This window comes from Paramisgurnus dabryanus, chromosome 5 (assembly GCF_030506205.2).
Source record: "Paramisgurnus dabryanus chromosome 5, PD_genome_1.1, whole genome shotgun sequence".
Taxonomy (NCBI): domain Eukaryota; kingdom Metazoa; phylum Chordata; class Actinopteri; order Cypriniformes; family Cobitidae; genus Paramisgurnus; species Paramisgurnus dabryanus.
This window is the reverse complement of record NC_133341.1, coordinates 26,323,485-26,350,322: the sequence shown is the minus strand read 5'-3', so window position 1 is coordinate 26,350,322 and position 26,838 is coordinate 26,323,485. Positions and strand designations below refer to the sequence as shown.

The 26,838-nt window shown below is 35.8% G+C and overlaps 1 protein-coding gene across 2 annotated transcripts; it reads right to left on the bottom strand.

Annotated features, from left to right (window-relative positions):
• Positions 1-3,351: 3,351 nt before the first annotated feature.
• LOC135732540 (sodium- and chloride-dependent GABA transporter 1) lies at positions 3,352-26,813 on the bottom strand. 2 transcript variants are annotated; one of them, XM_065250702.2, is made up of 13 exons: positions 26,174-26,813; positions 22,693-22,827; positions 16,901-17,111; positions 13,381-13,513; positions 13,002-13,136; positions 12,284-12,387; positions 10,533-10,657; positions 8,596-8,708; positions 7,960-8,100; positions 7,780-7,879; positions 7,565-7,665; positions 4,622-4,792; positions 3,352-4,534 (listed from the first exon to the last, which is right to left on the bottom strand). In XM_065250702.2, exons 1-13 carry the CDS (start codon positions 26,439-26,441, stop codon positions 4,442-4,444), a joined length of 1,830 nt encoding a protein of 609 aa, XP_065106774.2. In that variant the 5' UTR covers positions 26,442-26,813; the 3' UTR covers positions 3,352-4,441. The 2 variants fall into 2 exon arrangements, with proteins under 2 accessions (XP_065106774.2, XP_073670821.1); XM_073814720.1 differs by lacking the exon at positions 26,174-26,813 and adding an exon at positions 21,595-21,711 and having other exon boundaries at positions 22,693-22,818.
• Positions 26,814-26,838: the final 25 nt, after the last annotated feature.

The following is a 26,838-nucleotide window of genomic DNA, read 5'->3' as shown; positions in this document are numbered from 1 at the left end:
GCACTTTTTTTGGACTTGAAGGTCGTGGACTATGGGTGGACTCCGTAACATTACATTTAATCAACTGAAAGATCTAAAACATTTTCTAAAATATCCGAAAATGTGTTTGTCTGAAAAACGATGAACATATGCAACTCGGACAGCTTGGGGGTGAGTAAATCATGGGTTTAATATCATTTTTGGCCGAACTATCCCTTTAACTCCTATTTTGCTGCATTCAGTCCTGTCAGGGGCACAAACATACAGTATCAGTTTCTTCTGCTGCACAGTGGTAGTGCACATACTCTGCTTCCAATACAAACATGCACCCTAAGAAAAATAAGGATCAAATATAGTCACAATAGACATACGATAAGTAAGGAATAATTGACGACGGGCCATTAAATTATATGAGAATAATGCACACGCAAGGTGGTAATGCGGCACCATGAAATTATTTTCAAATTATTCAAAGGACTGGAGTCAATTATTTCTCTTATACTGTACCACGGTTACCACAAACATTGCTCTGGTGCATATTGTTAAGACATTTAACAGGTCAGGTGTGCGGTTATTGCAAAATAATCAACACCCATGGAACATTTCTCAGCGAGTCAGAATACAGCATTCAACAGCGACGTAGTATAATATTTATTAATTTACTTTATCTTCAAACCTTATAGTGAGGACCATTCCTGTTTCTTTCATTATAAGAACTTTAAAAATGACTTCCGGAAAAAATGCCACCCTACCTCCCACACACACAATGTCCTCTGCCCTACACTCAGTGTACTATTTTAGTACATGCAGTGTGGCAATGGCATATCCTTCCCACAGACACGCTGCTTTACCGCAGGCTGCAGTATATTGATCTGCTGTTGTTGGCTATACAGATGAAACGCTGTGGTAGCATCCAGCTTGTTGTATTGATCTGAATCAGACCTGCAGTCTCATCTGACTTTGTTTCCTTTTTTTCTGTGATCAGAAAATTGCTTAATGCTTAAATGCATCAAAAGATATATCTCACCACTTTAACCTTAACGGCACAACCATAGTGCTCATTGCAATGGTACAGTCAATAAGACTCACATCCTACATACATGCATATGTTGTCAGTAATATTTCTCTTTAACAGCATAAGTCAGATAGCTGTGATAAATCGACATCTAGTGGTGAAATTGCAGTAATACACTTGTGCTGTTGATGTGCTGGACTGACATCTAACGGCGAAACAGCAGTACTGCATGATATGGACAATGCACGTCATTTTACAGGCTACACGAGTCCTTTTACAGTTTGTTGAATTGCTAAAAGACTAAGTCCCAATCTTTGAACCAAATTCATAGTCTAGACATTCATAGAAAATCTACGGCCAAATGCTATGTGTTATGTTATGTTTTGTTCTCATTCAGTTACATTATAAGTATACCTATGCTACAATTAAATCTGAAAATTAAAAAAAAAAAATTGTTTGAATGATGGTAGGGGATGTCTTCATTGATCCTTCACTTGATTACACATAGGATGGATATTTTGGAAATTATAGATTATGTAAATATTGCCAATATTACACCATTTCACATTAGGCAATACACTTACATTACCCAATATTATATTGGGTAATGTAAGTGTATTGCCTAATGCAGGGATGGGCAACTTCGGTCCTGAAGGGCCGATGTCCTGCAGAGTTTAGCTCCAACTTGCCTCAGCACACCTGCTTAAAAGTTTCTAGTCTGCGTAGTAAGACCTTAATTGTCTGCTTCAGGTGTGTTTAATTATGATTGGAGCTAAACTCTGCAGGACACCGGCCCTCCAGGACCGAAGTTGCCCATCCCTGGCCTAATGTGAAATGGTGTAATGTGTCTTTTATAGTACTGTGGCATTAATTTCAGCACTTTTAAAGCCGATTTGAAACATCTTGCATTGTTTGCTGTTGGATGAACTGATTGTTAAAAGTACTAAACTGAAAGAAGATCATACTGTTGTGTTTCAGTGATTAAACCAAATGTTCTCATTATATATTACAACAATCTTGTATTTGAAACAATGATTATGTGGACTGAAAAAAATCTGCGACTTACTGAATGCATAACATCAAGTTTTGAAAAAATGACTAGCTGTGTTACAAGTGTGATCAATTTGGATTTTTGTACTAAGAGTTTTGAAAATGTACACTTTACTTGTGAAAATAGTACCAAAACAAATAAAAAAAACTGTAAAGATTTATGTGTGTATGATTTGAAAGCTTAGTTTGATTTTGAGTACAGGTGAAATGGTTTAGAAGGAATTGTTCGATTTTGCTAAAAGAGTCAGGGGTTATATGAATTTAGTTTGACAATTTGGATTTGTGTTTAAGGTTTTGAGAAAATGGGTGATAGTTTAAAAAAAAGTGTTTTAGCATTTCAGAAAAACTGTAATAGGCTAATTCGGTTTGTTGGAATGATCTGCTGTAAATTTTTGCAGAATTGTGTGTTTATAAAAGTAGGCCTACATTGTTTTTGAATTACACTGTTAAGAAATGCAAAACAGAAGCGTAATGATGAAAATTGCTAATGAAATTACTTGTATTTGTTGACGAAAGCTTTTTTAATCTGTCAATGATACGGTAGACCAGACACAAATGAATGTAATGTAAACTTTTTTAAAAAGTGCAAGATGTTTTAGCCTGTTTGGACGTCTCATGGCTCATGGGTTAATGGGGACATATCATGAAAATCGGACTTTTATTCATGTTGAAATGTTATAAGTGCTTCTATCAACCTAGATAATATGAAAAAAAACCCAGCAACTTAGTTTTGGTAAACCATTCGCGGCAAGCATGTGACAAAAATAGGTAATTGAAATTTGGCTCCCATTGTGATGTCAGAAGGGGATAATACCGCCGCTTAATCTGCACTATCCAACCACGCCACTGCCATTTAGTGCAGAGATCAGCTCATTTGCATTTAAAAGGACACACCCAAAATGGCTAATTTTTGCTCACACTTACAAAGTTTCAATTTTAATAAATTATTTATATGATATTTTGAGCTAGAACATCACATACAAACTCTGGGGAAGCCAAAGTTTTATTTGACATCTTGAAAAAGTGTTGCAAAAATGTCTCCTTTAAGAGAGTTGGCATGTTGTAATAATTTGGAAATGTGAATTATTATTTTAATTTGCCAATGTTTTGACCTGTGGACTGAGCTGTTGGTTGCAATTCAATCTTACTGCTAGATAGCGCTAAAAATCGAAACAATGGATCTTAAAAAAAAAAACATCTAATTGAATTAAGTTTAATGAACTTGGTTTACTGAAGAGTATCTACATTACACCAAATTGGAAGTCTGTTCAAACCGAAAATCAATGTATAACTCACACTGGTTGTAGTTTGTTGAATGTGTACAAATTCCCACACGGTCACTTTATTTTTACTTGACATTTTACACCAAAAAAATAAACATCTTTATGTGCTCTTTCAACTCTGGTTTCATCCAGCATTTTCAAGAAATTACAGATCACATCACTTGAAAAAGTTTAATTTTGCTATTCAACTAAAAACATGGTAGTTCATTGTGTAACTTGTTTTAAATGTAAACATTGATTTTAGTAAAAGCTCTATCAGAATACACAGGTAATGTATACTTTTCAACAGTGCTTTTCACAAATCAGCACAAACATTTTAGCTTCAACGCTCTATTTTTGTAGATGTTTGGCTAAAATTAAAGATTTCTGCCACTTAAACATTTGAATACGCAAATTTTGCAAAGTCTATGAAAAAAACAATACACCCTTATAAAAAGTAGTACAATTACGCTTGGCTCTTTGTAAACACAAAGGCATCAGCGATCCTCAAAAAGCAGCTTTGCTGTATTGTGACTGTATGTAATCTATTAAACACACTATGAATGTGCTAAGGTCTATGAAAGTTAAGCTGATTTAAAAAAAATGTATAAAAATATCTTGTTTTGGGAAGGAATTTTTCTGTACAGTGGCATCAATCTTACTTTGTTCATAAAGTGTAGACATGTTTTTCAGTCCTTCATCTCAGTGTATCAAAATGCTTAAGGTCAGCTTTACAATTTCAAGTCTCAAATAACGGAGAAATAATCCTGTTATCACTCTCCCTCATCATCATTAGATTGTCAGATAGGCGGATTTCTTTCTGGAAGAAAAACGATTTGCATAAAAGCTTATGTCTGACATTAAAACGTATTTACAAAGCCCTCTTAATTAAGAGATCAAATAGTTAAATAAATAAATCTCAAATCTTGTAAAATTTTCCACAATAGCACAATTGCCATATTGTAATTCTGGAATCATTTAGTTTGATTCAGCATTTATCTCAGATACAATAAACAAAATATAAATATTTTTATAAAAACAATAACATTGAATTTTTACAGTTTACAGAGCTACTCTGTATCTATAACAACAAGTAAACACTTTCATAACATATACACACACACACACACACAAACTAAGGGTTAGTAAATAATGCAATAGATTCAGCAGCAGGTTTTTCTGAAACGGACTTCAGATCTACAGTTGGAGTTATGGACACCTTCAATCTCTGTGACACACAGAAAGAGACACAGTTATTTCTGGCACAGAAAAACGAATTGTATATTTACATGGCAACTACATGCATTATATGCACCTGAAGCAGAGATCCTTTGGTGGTGCAGAGCTCATGCAATGCACCCAGTGGAATCCAGATGATGGAGACCAGAGAAATGAACCAGCCGACCACTTCGCCCCAAACCGGGTAAGTGTAAGACTTTCCATATCGAGCTGGTGTATACTGAATAATACTGGAGATCAAAATACCCTGCAAGAAAGAAAGACGTTGCTGAAGTACTCCGAAATATATCTTACTATTAAGTAAAACACATTAGTGTAATTACCAAATTCAGTGCTGGGTTCGCATTACAGTTTTTTTTAAATGATTTATTAAAGGTGCTATGTGTAGCTTTTATGCTACGTTGACACCAGACGCAAAAAACGAAGCGCAGATATATTGGCGGAAGTTTGAACGAGAGGGGGAGTAATCAGGAGTGATGATGTTACGGCGCGCCGAGGTCGAATTTCTGCAAACTATGTCTTCTTCCGCCATACAATATAGTTCTCATTTTTATCCGCTTAAAAAAATTACATATATTTGCCTTCGCCTCGGAAACTCATGAACAAGATGGAGGCGCTGTACAAAGATTAAGTGCAAGCATTGAAAAAGTTTGGCATGTATTAATTTGTCCAAGTTGAGGTAAGAACATAGTAAAATATTGAAAAACTGTGGCGCAGCGCGAATTAAGTATTTCGGGCGTTTGATGCACATAGTTTGCACGAGTTGAAAAATTTAATCTTCGGCAGATATTCGCGCCATGTTAAAAGATGCTTTATATTAGGTAATTTAAAAAGTTTTTCCAAAAATACCTTACAAAAAAACACTACAAGTGTGCATCTTGAGACAAAACAATGTCACGATACATGTTAAAATTTGTCAGGACAAGGAGTTTTTAAATTAAAGCATGCATTTTAGTCTTGGATTTGGATAAGCCCTGTTAGGGGAAACCACCCCCAAAAGTACAATGCACAAATGTTCATTTTTATCTTATTTGCCTTCGCCGCGGAAACTCATGAACTAGATGGAGGCGCTGTACAAAGATTAAGTGCAAGCATTGAAAAAGATTGGTATGTATTCATTTGTCTAAGTTGAGATAAGAACATAGTAAAATATTGAAAAAGTGTTCTGGGCGTTTGATGCGCATAGTTTGCACGAGTTGAAAAATTTAATCTTCGGCAGATATTCGCGCCATGTTAACAGATGCTTTATCTAGTTGTGACATGATTACAATGAAGCAAGCAGAGGCAGAAATATGAAACAACAATGGAGGACAAAATCATTGCCTCTACATGTGGACACTGGACACCCACATGTACGACACATCTTCGTACTTTTATAAAAACAGTAATAAAAAGAATCTTGCATGAAAGAGAGTGAGTAAAAAAATCTTTTCTCAATTTCGCATTAATCAAAAATGAAACACATGATGAAAAAAACATATACAAGTAGAAATGGAAGTATTTTCCGGACTATAAGTCGCTCCGGAGTAGAAGTCACATCAATCAATAATGAAACATATGACGAAAAAACATATTTAAGTCGAAATGGACTACACGTCACATTTATTTAGAAACTAATTTCACAAAATCCAAGCCGAAGCACAGACATTTAATCTGGACAGGCAAGTTATTCAACTACACAATAGCACACAGAACAGCAGGCTGAATAGATGTCTATACGTTAATGTAACATTATCTGTTATTTACACAATACACAACAGCATACTAAACATACCTGGAAGACGGAATAGGCTAAATTAACAGAACAAGACAACAAGCATCAAGTTCGCAGGCTTGTCATTTCACATCACTGAATTCATTAAATTACATAAATACAGAAGCAGCATAAACGGTAATGTTGTCTCTTGGTTCATATATGTCGCGCCTGACAAGAAGTTGCAGGACCAACTATGAAAAAAGTGTGACTAATAGTCCAGAAGCAAGTTAACTCAAAATGTTCAAGCGCCCAACTACGAGCGAATAGCACAATACACATACACCACAGGTCTCCTTACATAAAAAGTCACCGTTATGTTTTTACAGTAGCCCTAAACGGACAAACTGTTCTATAGAGCATGTTTTGTCCCTACGCTAAGACAAGAAGTTTGTCCTGTGGGAGCTACCGTAGCTTCACATTGCGTTTCGAAATTGAGGTTTGTTGCAATTTGCAATCTCACCGGCAGATGCCGCTAAAACCCGTACTGTACTTTAAATGTAATTTTAGGGCATATAAGGAGATATCCCGAGATATTGCAAGCAAAATTCGCCTGCAGAGATGTTGATGCTTCGGTCTGGCGGTGACTCAGTCATGCTCAGCAAAACAGGCAACACTGACATCAAGAGGCAGTTTCCCAGACAGGGTTTAGGCTAATCCAGGACTAGGCTTATATTAGGTCATTTAAAACGTTTTTCCAAAAATACCTTACGACAAACACTACAAGTGTGCATCTTGAGACAAAACATTGTCACGATACATGTTAAAATTAGTCAGGACAAGGAGTTTTTAAATTAAAGCATGCATTTTAGTCTTGGATTTGGATAAGCCCTGTTAGGGGAAACCGCCCCCAAAAGTACAATGCACAAATGTTCATTTATCATCTTATTTGCCTTCGCCTCGGAAACTACTTATTATATATATCCGCTAAGTACAAAAACGATAGTTTCCTCCTTAAACTCATAAACTAGATGGTAAAGTACAAAGCGAACTAAGTAAGTGCATAGTACGTCATTTGGGACACAACTACTGTAATAACCACAGCAATGTTTTGGCACATTGCTGCTGTCAACAAGAAACACAGACAGTTTAGTCTGCTTGTGGTTTTCTTTTCGTGACGAGAGGTACATTACTGACCACAGACACTAACATGTAGCAAATTAGTATTTGCTGAGAATACACGACAAAGTGTTTTGTTTATACTCATTAAGATGTTGCTTTAAGCAGTAAATTGCATCAGATACAGAGGATCCTGTTATTCCTTACCAGCACAAGCATGGGCGTCAAAAATTGCCAACATACACGGAAGAACAAGTTTGGTTTCTTTCCCAGCATGTTCTCCACCATCACACTGAGGTTTCTAACTCCTGCACGGGTGTGTTTGGGAGAGAAAGAAAGAGATTAGATAAAGGTTATATCTCAAAAGCAACAGCAGTGCTACTCAACAGTTATCAAACTGCAAAGACTGAAGTAACATTTACCAAATATGATAGTGACGGCGAGAACCTCGAAGAAGGCCAGAAACATAAGAGACACCACTGCCGTATAATGATCCATCAGCTGAAACACGTATATCCCACCCTACACACATATGTTGACATTTAATTATGCAAGGTTGGACAGTAATGTTTGTTTATAATATGAAACTAGAGCATGTTTACCCTGGTAATGTGAGGAATCCCCAGCAGAAAGCCCACGCTGCACACCGCCATAACAATCAGCTCTTTCTTCTTAAAAATCCGCAAAGCTTTCTTGCCAAAACCGTCCATGATAAACGTTACAGCCACTTCTACCATGGCAAACTGTGTAGAGACACAAATGTACATGTTAAAGGCACAATATGTAATTTTGCCGCTAGAGGTCGCTAAAAAACAACAACGGCATGGCAGGATGACGTTGTGAAAATGCACGTAACATTGGGAATTGTAGTCCCCCCCCATTTACTTTCCATAGGAATTTTTCCACAACTCTCATGGATGATGTAATGAAACAAAGTTTTATAACCGTTACATTATAATGTACTGTAAGCCTACAAGGTGGCTTGATAGACTGATGCATCAAGCACTACTTCCACATGTGGCGCTAATCAGACGGTGTATGACATCAAAGTCATGTGAGAGCGACGCAACAGTACTGCCTTTAAATCACTCTCGGAAACTTCGATATCCCACACCGATCAGTCTGCGCAGTCCCACATGAAGTTAAACACATCTACGTTTTCAATGTTACCTTACATGTTGTGCCTTTAAATGGGCACATAATGCAAATTGTATGTGTGTGTAGAGGTGCCAATTTACCTGACTGTCCAGTCCAAGACAAAGTAACATGATGAAAAACAGAGGAGCCCAGATCTGAGCGAAAGGCATGGTGGAGAAGACCTCAGGATACACCACAAACACCAAACCAGGTCCTGCGCAGAGAGCAAATACACACATACAGTTACTGATCATGAGAATAATATACTAGTTGTTATGTAAACAAGCGATCATGAGAACTTGGGCCAACAAAATGGACCGGACCTTTGACAAAGTGACCTAGGTCAGTGGTTCCCAAACTTTTTCAGTGTGCGGCCCCCCTTGTGTACGTGCATTCCTCCGCGGCCCCCCAAAGAAAATTTGTGACAAAAAACTGTTCTAAAACTCAACATTTTAATAAAAAAAAAAACATTAAATTATACAAAAAAGTAGTGCTTTTGGTTAGTAGCCTTATTTTTTTAGGTTTAATTACACAGAATTCATGATAAATTTATGTATTTCATAAAATGTCATAAAACTGGGGCCCCCCTAGCACCATCACGCGGCCCCTCTGGGGGCCCCGGCCCCCAGTTTGAAAACCACTGACCTAGGTAGCAACGTAATAGGGATTCTTTCAGGCTTTATTTTCTTTATCAATGTAGAAATGGCAGAGTTGCATATTATGTCTTACTGCATAGATAGCAAAATATCAGTGTGACCTTTGCCAAGAACTTCTTTAAAAAATCCCCAAACTTTTATCAACCATTTTTGCCATGACTTTTCACCCAATGGATCTCAAGGTCTCTTTTAGTGCGTGTATAAACAAACAAGAAATGTTTTTCGTTAGATAAAATGCTTGTGCTATTGTTCTTTATACAAATACCACTTACCCTTGATATTTATTGACATTTAGAAATCCAAACACATTAAGTAGTACTTAAGGCTAGTTGTTTTGTTTCATCCAGGAAAAGATTCTCCCGAGAGGACCTCCAAACACAAACACATTCTTTAAAGGAATAGTCTACCCTTTTGCCATATCAAACTATGTTATTACCTCAACCTAGACGAATTAATACATACCTATCTTTTTTCAATGCGTGCACTGTACAGCGTGTTGTGAATGTGTTAGCATTTAGCCTAGCCCCATTCATTCCTATGGTACCAAACAGGGAAGCCACCAAACACTTCCGTGTTTTCCCTATTTAAAGAGTAAAAAGAAAGTATGGTGCCGCAAAATAAAACTTTTTTTTGGTACCATAGGAATGAATGGGGCTAGGCTAAATGCTAACACATTCACAACACGCTGTACAGTGCACGCATTGAAAAAAGATAGGTATGTATTAATTCGTCTAGGTTGAGGTAATAACATAGTTTAATATGGCAAAAGGGTAGACTATTCCTTTAATCATTAATCATATTCTTCTCATCTTCCCATTTCTTCCCAATTATGTTTCATCCATGAATGTCTCTTTTATTCTCTTTCTCTAGCATAATCTCATGCACTCTTCACCTCCCTTCGCACTGATCTCCTGCCAGCAGGCAATAATGGGAAGTTTTCATTTATTATCCGGCTTATCTCAACATGTAGGCAAGGAATTTTCCACAACATTTTCATCTTATTCATTTGTAAGGTGTTGACACCGACTCATTCTGTGCTTTTTTCACATGAATGCAATGGTATGGGCCCATTTATTTCAGTGGTCATAGCAGCAGGTACAACACACTGTTCGGATAAGTGGTGTCGAGTAGCAGAAGTATATTTGCTGGTTAATGTATTTATGTAATGTAGAAATGCCAGCGTTGCAGTTTGAACTGCTGTTTTGCATTCACAAGAGTTCTGTGCTTTACAGAGACAAAGTTATAAAAGCAGATGATAAATTCAATCCTTGTCAGTCCAAGAGATTTGATGTTTGCTTTTCAAGATCATGGGAGAACTGTGTGCAAGGCCACAAAAACTGATAATACCAAAAAAAAAAGGGAAAATAAAAGAACAAACTCACCATCTGTGGCGATGTCATCCACAGGCAGGTTGTGAATATGGGCCATATAGCCAATGGCAGAGAAAATGACAAAGCCAGCCAGGATGCTAGTAGCTGAATTAGCAAGAGAGACAATAAATGTGTCCCTGTAAAAAAAGAGATTATGATCAAACACAGCATTTTTTTTATATAGGGACACTCCACATTTGAAAATATGCTCATTTTCCAGCTCCCCTAGGGTTAAACATTTGATTTTTACAGTTTTGGAATCTATTCAGCTGATCTCCGGGTCTGGCGCTAACACTTTTAGCATAGCACAATCCATTGAATCTGATTAGACCATTAGCATCCCGCTCAAAAATAACCAAAGAGTTTCGATATTTTTCCTATTTAAAACTTGACTCTTCTGTAGTTACATCATGTACCAAGACCGACAGAAAATTAAAAGTTGCGATTTTCTAGGCAGATATGCCTAGGAACTATACTCTCAAACTGGCGTAACAATCAAGTACTTTGCTGCTGTAACATGACTGCAGGAGGCGCAATGGTATTAGTATCTTTCAAAAGCAGGGGGCTATTTTCATCACTGCGTAATATCATCGCTATCAAGTCAAGTTTTAAATAGAAAAAATATCGAAACTCTTTGGTTATATTTGAGTGTGATGCTAAATGGTCTAATCAGATTCAATAGATTATGCTAAGATTAGGGATGCATAACAATTAATCGCGATTAATCTATAGCAGAATAAAAGTTTTTGTTTACATCATGTGTGTGAACTGTGTATAATAACTTTGTATAGATAAATGCACATACATGGATGTATATTTAATATTTTGTATATACATTTGTATATTTATGTATAATTTATATTATATATAAATACTTAATTTATAAATATATATTTTTTCTTAAAATTATACATGCATGTGTGCATATTTATATATACATAATTATTAAACACAGTTTACACACATATATGATGTAAACAAAAACTTTTATTCTGCTATAGATTAATCAAGATTAATCGTTATGCATCCCTTGCTAAAATATGCTAAAAGTGGTAGCGCCAGACCCGGAGATCAGCTGAATGGATTTCAAAACGGTAAAAATCAAATGTTTACCTCTATGGGAGCTGGAAAATGAGAATATTTTCAACAACAAAAAAAGTGAAGTGTCCCTTTAAGATAAAATAATACTTTTGCAGATGAATATGTTAAAATGTGTGACCTTGTTATGAAGTCAAGGCTAAAGTCTTATAATCTAATTATGAGATTTGGAGTATCACATAATGATTTCATTTACTGTCAATATTAAAGATGTCAATGTTATATTTTTACAGGATGTTCTTTACTTTATGTTTGATGATTTAGGTGCAGTTTCCCGGACAGGGTTTAGCTTAGTCCAGGACTAGGCCTTAGTTATATTAGGACATTTTAGTATTTTTATAAACAAACCTTACAAAAAGCAATAATGGGTTGCACCTTGAGACCAAACAATGGCAGCAATATATTTTAACCTCCTAAGACCCGAGCTTTAAAATAAAATAACCAAATATTTTTTAACATGAAGCAGTGTTATTGTCCACATTTGGGTACAACAGGTTCCAGTTACACAGAATTAACTATCATGGTTCAATCAACAACAAAAAATGTGATGTGGACAACCATGTCTTAGGAAGTTAAGATATGGCAGTACAAGGTGTTTTATATATATAATTAATGTAAGGTGTGTCCTCCTTGATTTGGCTTATTTGAACGATCATTTCACTTACTTAAGGATGTTGTTGTTGTACTTGTTGTAACTGGCCATTGATATCATGGAACCAAAGGAGATTCCAATGGAATTAAATATCTGGGCAGCAGCATTCACCCACACCTGCAGAAACAGGTAAGATTAACAAAGGAAGAGCTCAGATGAAAAAATGGCTAAACATCAAATAATAATGCTCTCGGCACGTATTACACATTCATTAAATACTTTAGCTTTTAATCCGCTTGATCTCAACCTTAGGACAAATATAAAAACCGGTTTGTCACAATCCATTCAGTCCGATTAAAAAAATTGTCAATTACAAAAAACATGTCAGACGCCCTTAGAGAGTTTTGCATTGGAGCTCTTTAAATCTACATCCACAGCATTTGTGTAAAAGCACAGTAATTCATTTCTACCCTGTCCATTTATTACATTCAGACCACTACTAGGCATTATCACACAGACATCTACAATGTTTCACCTCATTGGCAATGAGGAATGTTTCCTTTAATATATGTTTTTAATGAATTACTGGTGTTTTCGAAGATTAGTCTGTGCTAAGGTGGTTATTTCAAACAAGCTGACGCACTGTTTTCTCTAGTTTAAAACACGTAAGTGCCAATTACATGGGCAAGTGGTAAACAACCACAGTTCCCAGAAGTGTTGTTTTTCCACTGCAGAGGAAAAGGTCTCAAAGGGCCCAAAGAAAGCCAACAGCATACTGTGTATCACCTCACCTCCACTTCCAAGAGTTTATTCCAGTTAGGCATTAGGAAGAAGAGGATACCATCTTTCGCTCCAGGCAGTCGGACATTATTGATCAACAGTGCAAACAGTATGAAATAGGGAAACGTAGCAGTGAAGTACACAACCTGTGGATAGAGACGTCCATCAGTTTATTAACATATAGACTTAAATCAAATCAGGTTGAGCAAATGGTATGTAAAAAGGAAATACGTTTACTATTACAGTTAACATACTTATTGCAATAGTATCTAGTATTAACAAGAAATACACAGCTACCTGTCTTGTATAATGTAAAAATAACTACTGTGTTTACCAAATCCAAATGATACAAACAGATTTAATCTATTTAGTGGTGGGGTGACCTCTGACCTTTCCAGTGGACTTGACCCCTTTAAAGATGCAGAAATAAACAATTGCCCAGGCCAAAATTAGAAGGCCAAACAGTTCCCAGCGAAGCCCTCCAGCATTCTCAATTCCTCCTGTCATTTCAAGAACCTTATGACTGAAAACAACAAATTAAATTAGTATAAATAACTAAGTAAAAGCTATGAACTATGCCTTTATTGCTCTCTAGACACATTTAAGCATGGATAAATCCTTACAAATCATTTTCAAAAGTTAATTATTTATAAATACCTACCTTTAACAGATATTCAGTAATATTATTTACAGTCATGCAAATCCTAGACTGGAAGATAGGATTTCCTAAAGGTCAATTGGTAGGGCATTGCGTTGGGGTTCAAAGGCTGTGGGTTCGGTTTCAAGGGAACGCATGTAGGGGTAAGCAGGGGTGCAAACTCACCCTAGAACAGTGGTTCTCAACGTTATTCCTGGAGGCCCACTGCTCTGCACATTTTGTATGTCTCCCTTATTTAACACACCTGATTCAAATCATCGGCTCATTAGAAGAGATCTCATGAACTGAACTGATTGTGTCAGATGAGAGAGACATACAAAATGTGCAGAGCAGTGGGCCTCATGGAACGGAGTTGAGAACCAGGGGCCGGATTCACGAAAACATTTTTAAGACAAAAATAAGAAAGTTCTTAAGATAAATTATAAGAAGTGCATAAGAATGTTCCTAGTGCAATTCTCAAACATTTCTTAAGAAGTTTCTCTTTTTTTTCTTAAGAATATCTTAAATTTGTGTCTTAAGAATAAAATAACAAGCTTTTAAATGAATTAAGATACCCTGCTAATGAGGTAACAATACACTTATCCATCAATCTTTTGACTACCTTGCGATCATTAAGGCGATACAAACGAGTGATGCATTAAGACTACTACAGGATGTTATTCGCTGTTGTAACAGAGGCCAGCTAGTATTAAGGCGGTGCGTAAATATAATACCATAATGTCCACATCGGTCCGTCATGCGGGTCGAGCGCTCTGGGTGTGCGTGCTTCACTCTCCGTGCCCACGGCTTTCGTCTCCCACGACTCGCGCTCACGCGTCAAGAGACAGACGCGGAGGGTGAAGCGTGCCCGCGGTTTCGGAGCCCTCGACTCACATGACGGAGCGATTACCGGTTCAACTTTTAGCTGTTAAGTAATTTCACAATGAATGTAGGCTATTACGGAGGAAGTTAAATGTTTGCTAATATTATCACTAATACTTATTTGTGTTTCATGACATATTACTGAGTAAGCCATTAAACTTCATTATATGAGTGTGGAATTCCTCTTTAAACTAATCTATGTGAAGTAAACTGATTAAATTGCCATTTCAGACTACAAAATACAACATGTCACATTTAAAACAATCACATTAACTTATAAAACAACTTACATTTTGAGATTTAAGACTACTGTAAGGTTATCCTAACTTTAAGATGTTATTTAAGACAGTTTATTTATCGAGAATTGGAATTCTTCTTAAGTTTTTTCTTAAGAACATACTTAAGGAAAAAACTAAGAACTTTCTTAAGAAGCTTTTTTGAGAATACAAAATATTCTTAACTTTTTTCTTAAGATTGAATTTAAGAAAAAAATGGCAGTTAAGAAGAATTTTCTTCTTAAGAATGTTTTGTGAATCGGGCCCCAGTGGCCTAGAATGATTTGGTTAATGAATATGAATACTTTACATATTTATAAAGCAATCTGTGCTTTTGGCCTATGTTGTAACGTTTGTCACTTTCTGTGTAATTGGACAATAAGCCACAAAGGTCCCACAAACCAACTTTAAGTGTTTATTTGTAGCAGAGATGTGTGTGTTGAGTGTGTAAAAAATTATTAATCTAAATTTTTTGAACAATAGTTAGACCCAAAGCCAAAAAGCGTTACTTGTGCCCCGCTGTCCCATACTGATAAAAAAAAGATACGCTTTCAATTTACTATGCAAGTTGCTTTGTATAAAAACGTCACATGCATAAATAAATACACTTATAATAAATAAGCACTTTCATTCATTGTTTATATTTTTTTACACATTTTGAAAAATAGTAAACTGTAAAAAGTAATAACACAAACTATGTACAGTACCTATGCAAACTATGTTGTGACTAAATGCATATAAATTAAAACAAAACCATGTTATATTTTAGGACTTTTAAAACAGCCATGATTTGCCTATATTTGCTAAATTGTACTCTTGAAATTTCATAAAGCAACTGGTTGAAGTCTCACCCTAGGATGATTTGATTTTTAAACAACATGAATATTCATCTAATACTGGCACTTATTGTCTGCTGTTATATGACATTTTTGTTGTGATGGACCGATATATTGCAGTGGCTGACCAATCGGCCGATATGTGAAGGTTTTTTTACTCTCTGCATCGGTCGATCTTTAAATCAGCTAGTATATTTTTCTGTTACTTAAATTGGTTGTTTATAATGAAAAAACACTCAGATGTAAAGCCAAAGTATGATAGATTGTTATATGACATTTTTGTTGTGATGGACCGATATATTGCAGTGGCTGATCAATCGGCCGATATGTGAAGGTTTTTTTAACTGTCTGCATCAGTCTTTTTTTTTTAATCAGCTAGTACATTTTTCTCTTACTTAAATTTGTTGTTTGTAATGAAAAAACACTCAGATGTAAAGCCAAAGTATGATAGATTGTTATATGACATTTTTGTTGTGATGGACCGATATATTGCAGTGGCTGATCAATCGGCCGATATGTGAAGGGTTTTTTTACTGTCTGCATCGGTCGATCTTTTAATCAGCTAGTATATTTTTCTGTTACTTAAATTAGTTGTTTGTAATGTAAAAACACTCAGATGTTAAGCCAAAGTATGATAGATGGTAAAATGACCAATCATTATTTACTTTTTAACATGACTTTGTTGTGTTACACAACACCAACACTCTTCAAACAGTATAGTGAGATGTCAAATCCACATTAATTATGTCTTGTAAATATGTTTTAAGTACTTCAGAAGGGTATATTTATAAATATTATGCATAGCAAATGTTTATTTAGCTTCCCCAATTTTCTGTTTGTCTATCATTTTCTGTAATAACATACGTGTTATATCAGCTTTATATCGGCCATTGCTTTCTTAATATCGGCCATTTTGGCCATTAAAAAAACAACAACATACCGATCAACCACCAAGACATACATTTTTGTCTTAGTAATTTCAAACATTTAAACATGCATTTTTAGGTTGTGAGAAACATTTTAGTCAAGTGTTTGGAGACCAGTGAAACATTTTCTATTGACATGGATGACAAGACATGGGAAAACACCCTCTTTGACCAGTGAAACATTTTCTATTGACATGGATGACAAGACATGGGAAAACTCCCTCTTTGACCAGTGAAACATTTTCTATTAACAAGGATGACAAGACATGGGAAAACTCCCTCTTTGACAAAGAGGCATGCACTCTTTACAAAAATAACATTACTAAAAGTAAACAAACTTAGTCTGTTACTTACTCAAAGAACTCTTGACTCGCTGACTTCAGATGTGTGGCATTACCGGGAAATCCAGTGGAACAATTGCCAGCTGAGTTCCACGTGTTGTTGCAGGACTGCCATGGCAATGAAGCGCTGAAAGAGTTGAGCAGGTAGTAGAGCGCCCAGGTCATGAGAACATTGTAGTAGGTGCAAAGCACGTAAGAAATGACCACTGTCGCCAGTCCCACACCTAAACACCAAAACAGAAAGATTAAAACAACAGGTGACATCACTGTTTCCTGCCAACTTCTCCAAGAATCACTGCTGAATAGATCCATATGTTAGTTGGTTAACTATAAGTTACCTAACCATATACAGTAAAAACAGTTTATAGGACACATCATTTTACTGTGATAAATCTGTGATAATAATACTGTATAATTCATGGCTTCTGGAAGTAAAAATATGAATTAGCATGTAGCATTTAAAACCTATTAAAATATAGTCAAGACAATACAAGTTTATTTAAGGAAATATTGTTTATTTATAATGTGGCCTTCTATTTATCCATCAAGATACAAATAAACTACAGATGAGATTTTACAAATTAAGCAAAGTTGGTTTATTTATAAGGACATACATTTATAAACAGTATCATCACATGATCACACACACGCCTGGCCCGAAGTTAATTTCCAGTCTGTTTGTTTATCGCTAGTGGCTAAACTAACTTCTGGACAAATGCCTTGTGAAATATAAAAATGTTTCACTTTCCTTAAGATAAAGGGAGAAGGTGAGTATGGATCACTGCTGTGTGGAGAGATTTGGCAGCCAGGCCAGTACTCAAGGATCTGTAGCTAACATTATATACATGAATTTTACACAGAAATGTTAGCTTAGTGTAGTACTTGATACACTTTAGCTATGACTTCAACTGATGCAGTTTACTTGCTATTTATTTTCCTTGCTATCAGAAACAATCTACTCTAGAGGGACTCTGTTGTTATTGTTTCTTTGTGGAAATCTCCCGGAAGTTAAGTTTGGGCCACAAAAGCCATTTGTTTGTTGTCGCAAAAATGTCCATACATTTTTCCCAGTACATTTCTAGAAGCCACAGCTGGTTTGTTTGTTGTCATTTTAAAAAAAAATGACTTCAATGACAAGGATTTTAAAGTAGAAACAAAGCAAATCTTTGGGACAGATGTTTTTACTTTCATCAAGCTGGTCAAAGTAATACTAAAAAAAGTCTCTAGCTGAGAACATACCGAATCAAAAATAAACCTTTCCCTCGGTTTCTCAGAATTCCACTGTTTTCATTTCATTTCACATTATATGCAGCCTATGCCATGATTAGAATTGCATTTTTTTCTTAACAGGAAAACGAAACATCAATGCAAAAGAGAGGTCAATGTAATACAATATATATTATATATTACAAAAAAAAAACAATTAAACTGCTTCTCAAGTATCATTTTGCCATTAAAGAGGAAGTGAATCACATTGACCTCCCTTTTATGTGGAGGTTGGATGTTTCGTTTCCCTGTTGGTATTTTCCGGAATATAAGTCACTCCGGAGTATAAGTTGCACCATTAAAAAATGCCTTTGAAGAGAAAAAAAAACATATATAAGTCGCAATGGATTATTTGTCGCATTTATTTAAAAAATGATTTCACAAAATCCAAGGCGAAGAACAGATATTTAATTTGGAAAGGCAAGTTATTCAACTAAGCAATAGCACAGAAAGGCAGGCTAAACAGGGATCCGTACATGTTTAAGTAACATAAACAGTTATTTACACGATACACAATAGCATGCAGAACATACCTGAGAGGCTGAATCGGCTAAATTAACACGACAAGCCAAATCAAGTTCAAAAAGGTCCCCAAGTCATTCCACATCACTGAATCCATTGAATTACATAAATACAGGAGCAGCATAGAGCGGACTCTCGTGGCTGTAGACGGTAATGGTTTCTTTTGGTTCATATGAAAGTAATTTTGATGTATAAGTCGCACCTGACTACACTCTTAGAACGAATGTGTTAAAAACAACACATTAGTGTTGATTCTAGGACACACACTTAATGTCCACACATCTCTGTGTTATTATTGAAACAACACATTTTGTGTTACTTTTAACACAACCTGTGTTTTATTTTAACACAAAATCAACACAAAATGACACATGTGTTAAAAGCTTAACGCACAAAGATGTGTAAATCCTTTCTAAGAGTGTAGAAGTTCCAGGAGCTGCCAAACTATAAAAAAAAGTGTGACTTATAGTCCGGAAAATACGGTGGGTTACCTGGTTGCCTTAAAATTGTTTAGTTAACAACCATTTTTACACAAAATGTTTTGAGTTAACTCAAAATGTTAAGGCAACCAGGTAACTTACTTTTATAAGTTGAACCAACAAATCTTTTTTCAGTGTAAGCTGGATACTGTAGACATGCATACATTTGTTACCAATATATACCTTGAACTGATAATATGCACTCTTTTGTATATGTACAGTACCTCTACTAATATGGACTCTTTAGGTGCAAAGGTGTGCTTTTTGAAAGGCTACTGCCATAGTAATAGCTAGGGACAATTTTTTTCTGGCAATGTGTAATTACATTTATTTAAATGTAGTAGTTGTTGCACTCAAACAAATGCAAAAGTCAATTTCAACCCAGGATTGGGTCAAAAAGGATGAGCCCAGCCTGCTGGGTTGAAATTTAACACATGCTGGGTTGTTTCAACCCAAAATGCTGGGTTATTTTAACCCATTGTTGGATCAAATAAAAAATTAGGTTAACTGTAACCCAGCTGCTGGGCTCGTCCCTTTTTGACCCAAAAAAACAACCCAGCATTGTTTAGAGTGTATAGTCAATTTATGATATATTTTATTTTCCAAACAATATATGACAAATGTAATCAGCTTTACCCTGTTACCTTGCCACCCATATCAACACTATAAAATTAGAAGGATCACAGATTTTATTTTGCCATTTGGCCATGATTTGATACTCTATCTGTTTAATATCCTTGAATGACCTATCATCATTCCGTGGCTTATCCTATTACCTTGTGTCCTTTTCCCACCATCTACATGAAGTGTTCATTAGCTGTTAGAGCAGAATAACAGAAAGCTCAGCCTTAAACAGGAATGTTGCTGCTGGCACCATTTAATTCTCCAAAGCATTATAGTTAAGCCTAAATGAGCCCGGCGTTTCAGCAACAGTACAGGACAGACATATTATGAGATTACTGGTTGCTAACAAGATTATTCTTGCATGACCGTAGGGATATCCACTAGTTATACATATGTTTGTTTACTTTGTGTAAAGTGTAATCTGCTTTACTGTACATTATTAAATAATAAGGAATTACACAAGAGCCAAGCTCTGAATTTCATTGCAAATTCAATATTATTGAAAGGTTTTTAATTCTAACTGAAAACAAATCGGTTTGAGAAAATTAGGCTTTTGTTATTTATTGTCATTGTTTATGTATTATTGAAATTTTCTTATAAAGAATGGGGAAAATTTTATAACTGCTCTCTGGATGTCAGAAGTTATGCAACAGTTAACTTTACCAAAAAGAAAAAAAGAATACCAGCTTTCTGTCATCAGGAGATTGTAAAACAAAAAAACTGGGCTAGCTAAAACTATAACAGCTAATACATTTTGTTGCTTGCTTGTTAGGGCTACTGATGTCCTGCTTCCATGCTAAATGGGTAAAGACTTGCATTGCTAGGATTAATTTTTTTCCCAGGTTGCTCAAGTACCTTCTTGCAGATTTCTCTGATAAGTGCAAACTCTTTTGATTTCTTTGTTTTCTTGTGCACACATGAACTTCTCAGTTGCCAAATGAAATCTGAGCACCCATTACACATCCTGAGAATCCTATTAGTGATGTATGAGTTAACACAAATGCATTCTCTCTCTCGCTCGCTCTCAAGTATACTCATTCCTATAATGAGGGAGTACAAATGTTTTCACCCTGGTTAAGTTATTTAACACTTTTGTCACTATAAACTTTAAAAGAGACCTTTCTCAAGCCTTTATTTAAGATGTCAAATAAACCTTTGGTCTATTTATTATAGCATGATAATATTGACACTTTGTAGGTGTGAGCAAAAATATGCCGATTTTGGTGGTGTCCTTTTAAATGCATATGATCTGATCTCTAAACTAATGGCAGTGCCGTGGTTGGATAGTGCATATTAAGGGGCAGTTAGTATTATCCCCTTCTGACATCACAAGGGGAGCCAACTTTCAATGGCCTGTTTTTCACATGCTTGCAAAGAATTATTTACCAAAACTAAGTTACTGGATTGATCTTTTTCACGGTTTTTAGTTTAATACAAGAACTGGGTTTCCAATTATAGCACTTACACATGGAAAAGTCAGATCTTCATGATATGTCCTCTTTAACATTTAATATATATTAACCCATTACACTGATTATCACAGAAATAGAAAACCACAGTGATAGTGCACTCAACCATGTATTTACACAAAATTTACAGAATTATGTGAGAGGCTACCTTTTTTACCATAGCAACATTCCATTTATTTAAAAGCCCCATTAGACAACCATTACACCCAGAAAACCAAGAAGAGATTTATCTGCAAAGGAAAGCCACTGAATACCAGTTACTTACTTATTGAAGGGATCATCAGAAACATCACAAAGATTATGAATAAGAAAACATTTCAGTTCAAAGAATATACAGAAAGAACTACCTGCTTCAGCCCCTCTGTTAGCAAGGAGCCGTTACCGGCTGAAATGAGCGCTATATCAAGGGACGGACCCAAAAGTTTTGATCGGGTAGACTATCTCTGTCTTTGAGGAGATAAAAACTATGGAGAAAAGTCTTTAGTTAGCAGGTGAAAAAAGTATGTCAAATATAAAAGGAAAGGAACCCTATACTAAGAAACTAATGAACGGTGATGGCTGACCTACCCAGTGGTGACTTCTCCTAAAGAGATTTGCTTTGTTGCAAAACCTAGCGAATTGACTACAGAGGCAGCATCTAGGGAATAATTTTGGTGTTAATTAAGTATGCATCTACAGAGCTTTGCAAAATGTTGGATTAGTATGCTAGTTTGGAAGGGAGTTGAAGAACTAAGCCCTTAAAGCCTTAAATTTAGCCCTTAAGTATTAAAAAAAGTTTGCTCCTTCCCTGAAAACTTAGCACAATATGTGATAAAATAGGATTGGACTGGTTTAAAAATGAATAGATTGATTAATGGACAGACTACTGTTTGGTGGTTACAAGAGTTCAACCATCACCAGATCATCAGGGATTAAGTGGCATAGTGACCACACACTTTAAAGGGGAAAACAATGATAAAAAGGTGAGTTTTGCCCTCAGTATCCATGCTTGAAACTGTCACACAAATGCACGAATGCTTGACTTAATAGGATCACAGTCCAGCAAAATGGAAAAATACACAATGCTACAAATACTAAACACAATCGATATCAAATCAAAATATTCAATTACTTTTTTCAACAAATTCGTTGAATAACTAGATTGCTTAAATACACCGTTCAATTCTTTAATGTGGCAAAGTAGATCAGCATGCATCATTTACAATATAAAGTAATCCACCAGCAAGAAAACACAAAAAAAATATCAACTAATAAATCAGACAAACTGATCAACATTGAAAAGACTTGAACAGTGTTCATGGAAAACTAATTTTTGGCAGTGTGTGATAAAGGTCTCGCATGAAATAAATAAATAAAATAACATGACTGCTCTTTTGCTGGATTGTGTTTGGATGATATTAATGAACAAGCAAGGTCAAAGTAGTTAGGGCCCATGGGTTACTCACCTTTGAAGAGGGGACATATTTTTGCCAAAGCATGAACCGGCCCCAGGCGTGTGTACTGTCCGATAGTGAACTCCATAAACAACAGTGGGATGCCGCAGAGAAACAGCATGATAAAGTAGGGAATCAAGAAAGCACCTGATACATAGAACATGAGAAGAATTAAAAAATACATCACATGACATTAAAACTTACATGATTTCATAATCTTATAATTCATATAATTTTGTAATAATGACATTAAATTCAGTTACAGTTCTTTCTAGCTACATACATTTGAAAGAGATGCTGCAACAGGATAATAAAAAAGTCAATTGACCCCATTATTTGATTATTTCAATCTGTCCTTTTTGCAGAGTCACTCTGTGAGCTCAAAATGACCTTCACTCAACCCATGTTAATTCAAATGTACTCAGATGTTACTCTCTATGAACACACAGGTAGACCTACACAAATATGGAGCAACATTATCTGCTGTGAACTTTGTGCCAACTGTTGCAGATTACTGATTTTGATCTCTATTGATTACCGGTGGGATAGTTCATGCTGTGGTCTATAATTTTGTATACTTTGGATAAATCTTATCAGACATTTTACTACTCTAAATAATGCAGTCTGGCAATAACATAAGAAAGATGTAAGGTCACTAAATATTAAGGAGACAATGACCCATATCTTCTGTCCTACTTAGGTGTTCAAGCCAATGATTAACAATGAGAAAACACACTAAGGACAACCGTTTGCTTGTGCTGTATCTGCTTTTTAGTCAGATAATTTTTGGCATTAAACTCTGTAAAATACATACTTTAGGCCTTCACGTGATTGACAATATGAAATCTGCAAAAAACACAACCTTTTGCTCGTGCTGTATCTGAATTTTTTTGTCAAACCATTTTTGGATTAAACCCTGTGAAGACATACTTAAATCATCCTACTACTCTAAATACATTGAATATCAAAGACACGACCCACATATTCTGACCCATTTGTGTGTTCAAGTCAATTATTAACAAATGAGAAAATGTTTTAGGCATTAAATCCTGTGAAACACTGGACCCTGTAACCCTATACACACATAGGACATGGTGACAGTTTAGAGATGCATTTTACACTACACATACCGTAGGAAAAATGCAAATATGCCGTTTTGAAATGAATAATGTGAGGTTGGAAATAAAATGGTCTCAGATCATGTGTTTTTTCATTCATTCTCATTTATAACTATTTGAGAGCTATACAATATCTAGAAAATTAACTTTTAACATTTTTAAAGGCAACCCTACAGTATCATAAATAACTTGTTGTGTGTAAAAAAGATTTACAGCAAAATGTAGTGTGCTGCCAATGAAACTATAGCTCTCGTGATGTTAAATATACTCACTTTCCTGTCATTATGGCCTGGTGTAACATTTTTGCAAACAGAAAATCCAATAAATGTTGAAATACATAAAATGTAGATCAAAATAAAGCTCACAATTGACCCAGTTTGTGAAACACAGGCTAACGTTTTATAATCTCATTATAAGACTATGAGCATCAAAATTTTATTTCACATTAATTTCAGTCTTTAACATTACTTAGTCATAATTTAAAGAGTAACTAAACCCTAAACCAACTTTTTTTAGTTAATGATCTGTAAGAATGATGCTTTATTAGTGCTGTTCATTGATTTTAGTAAGTTTTTTGACATTTGGATATACAGTGTTTCAATACTACAATATATGGTGTAAAAACGTCTCTGAGTGCTGCCCTCTTGAGGTTGAATGGTGGCTACTGCAGTTGAATTTTCCTATTGGATGTTGGGTCCAAGAAATAACTCGTGACGTAAGCAGGTTCAAGCTCACCACGCCCTTGTTACGGTCTCACCACACACTTTGTTCGTCCCCTCTATCTCCGTTGGGATCTGCCCACTTTTCTTGCATTTTTCAAATATTGCAGTGGGTGAAGTCAGGCTCTGACCAGGGGTTTAGTTACTTTTTAAGTCATTGTCAAGTTATATGTTCTCAGGGCTCCAGACTGCCACCAAATAGTGGCATTTTGCCACCAAAATTTGAGAGTGTGCCACTGAATTTTACATCCTGTTGCACATGTGCGACCAGTAAATTTGACCTTTTTTCATGATGTGACACTGAATTTGAAACAGCACATTGTACTTTCTGCATCTATCATCAAAGTATTTATTAGTAATACAGTGGAAATTAGTAAATGTTAATATTTGGTTAGCATGCTGATTTACGGTGTGTGCTCCTAAATTTTCTGGGTGCGCCCCAAAAATTTCAGATGGGGGCCACTGTGCTCCCAGTGAAAAAAGTTAGTCTGGAGCCCTGGTTCTTTATAATATAAAGGGTGTTTTTATATAGAAAACAACAGACCTTAAGTAAGGGATAATGTAGAGGCAGCCGGTAGTTATTGGGAAATAAGCCCCGACAGTGTGATCAGGACCCGACGCGAAGCGGAGGGTCTTGTATCACACTGAAGGGGCTTATTTCCCAATAACTACCGGCTGCCTCTACATTATCCCACTTATTACACGGCTACTTGTCACATAAGAAAAAAAACTGGACATGAATATGAATTTGAAACATTTTATTGGCATATTTGTTTTAAATTAACATTTTTTATCCTTCCGCGAAACTTTGCACAGATGAATAAAATGATCGTAATACCTTATTAAGATCCTCTGCTTCATATTTGTCTCCATTTTTTCTCTTTTAGCCAGTCTTTGAGAAATTTTAATGCCCATTCTGTATTTTTTTGTGTGTTGGCTTCGTAGCTGTCATGCTCTATTTTGTCAAGTTCAGTCTCAGTAAGCTCTCTGTGTCTTGTCGTGGTTGTCGAGTGTTTGTCACAAGATGGCGCCAAACAGACAGTAATCTTTATTGATCTTTATTGGCGCGGAGCGATTTTATTCGTGCAAGTAGTCCGGCTATGCGTTATTATTTTGGAGCGGTTATTATTTGAAAAGAACGAACCTGCAAATGTCTCAACTGACCAATCAGAATCAAGCATTCCAGAGAGCCGTGTAATAACGAGAAATAAATGACTTACGTGGGTTTTCACAGACAGGGTAACAAATAACCTGTGTGTTCAGTTTTTCTGTGTGTTGTTACATTTTTGCGGTTACGTTGATGCATTTTTAAAGACTTGAAAGGGTCGATCACATAACCTCCTTATGTAAGTGTTTTGTAACTCAAAAAAATTATTAAAACAATAATAATAATTCTACAGAGAAACAGATACAGAACATACATGTACTAGTACTTTGGACGGACAATTATGGTTAGCATAGCATATAGTTGCTTGCTCTGTATTCAATCTATGTGTTTCTTTTATCAGAACGTGTGTTTCCTGAGGTGACCTTTGCGTTGCTAACACAATGCTCTACTAATTGAACATGGTACACACATACTAAAGAATAGTACCGTTTACGGTGGTTAGTTGTGGTTCATGTAACGTTAAAAATAAATGCAATTTCATCACTCACCTCCTCCGCTCCTGTAGCACAGGTACGGAAAGCGCCACACGTTTCCCAGACCAACAGCATAACCTACGGTGGCGAGAACAAACTCCAACCGTCGACTCCAAGTCCCTCGTGGTTCCTCTGACTGATTATCAACACTCGCCAGTTTCATGGCTTCAGCATTGCCTGATGTCGTCTTGGGAACCTCTGCCTCATCTTTTCCTTCCTCGATGTGAAACGCAAATCTACTAGTTGTGCTCGGGGCTCTGTTCTCGGTTCCAACTCCCATCATTACAAATTTGTCAAAAGCGGAAATAAATAACGTTAACGTTACTTGTATGCCTCAACAAAAAATGGCCGTTAGAACCTAACTAATAAACACATTTTGGTATAAAATAAATTTTCAAAGAAGCTAATAGTAGTAAAAAAAATAAATGTAAACCCAGTATTAGCTAATGTAATTTGCCGGTGGTAACGTTTCTTTTTCACCTCACTGCTCCTCTGTATTAAAATAAGTTCTGCGCATATTATCTTCTTCCTACGAGATACCAAATCGTCAAAAACTGTTCTGATTACATATAGCACAAATTGCTCATCTAGCCGCTTATATAGCGGAGTTACACAACGTTCAGACCAGTCCCTTTAAACTAGAGTTTCCTGTGTCTCAGTGTGTTACATAGCAGTGTAGC

Coding starts and splice junctions, on each gene's coding strand:
- LOC135732540 (XM_065250702.2), bottom strand. CDS start 26,441: ATGATGGGAGTTGGAACCGAGAACAGAGCCCCGAGCACAACTAGTAGA. Junction 7,880..7,959: donor GGATTCCTCACATTACCAGG/GTAAACATGCTC, acceptor ATATGTGTGTAG/GGTGGGATATACGTGTTTCA. Junction 4,793..7,564: donor TGACGCCCATGCTTGTGCTG/GTAAGGAATAAC, acceptor TCTTTCTTGCAG/GGTATTTTGATCTCCAGTAT.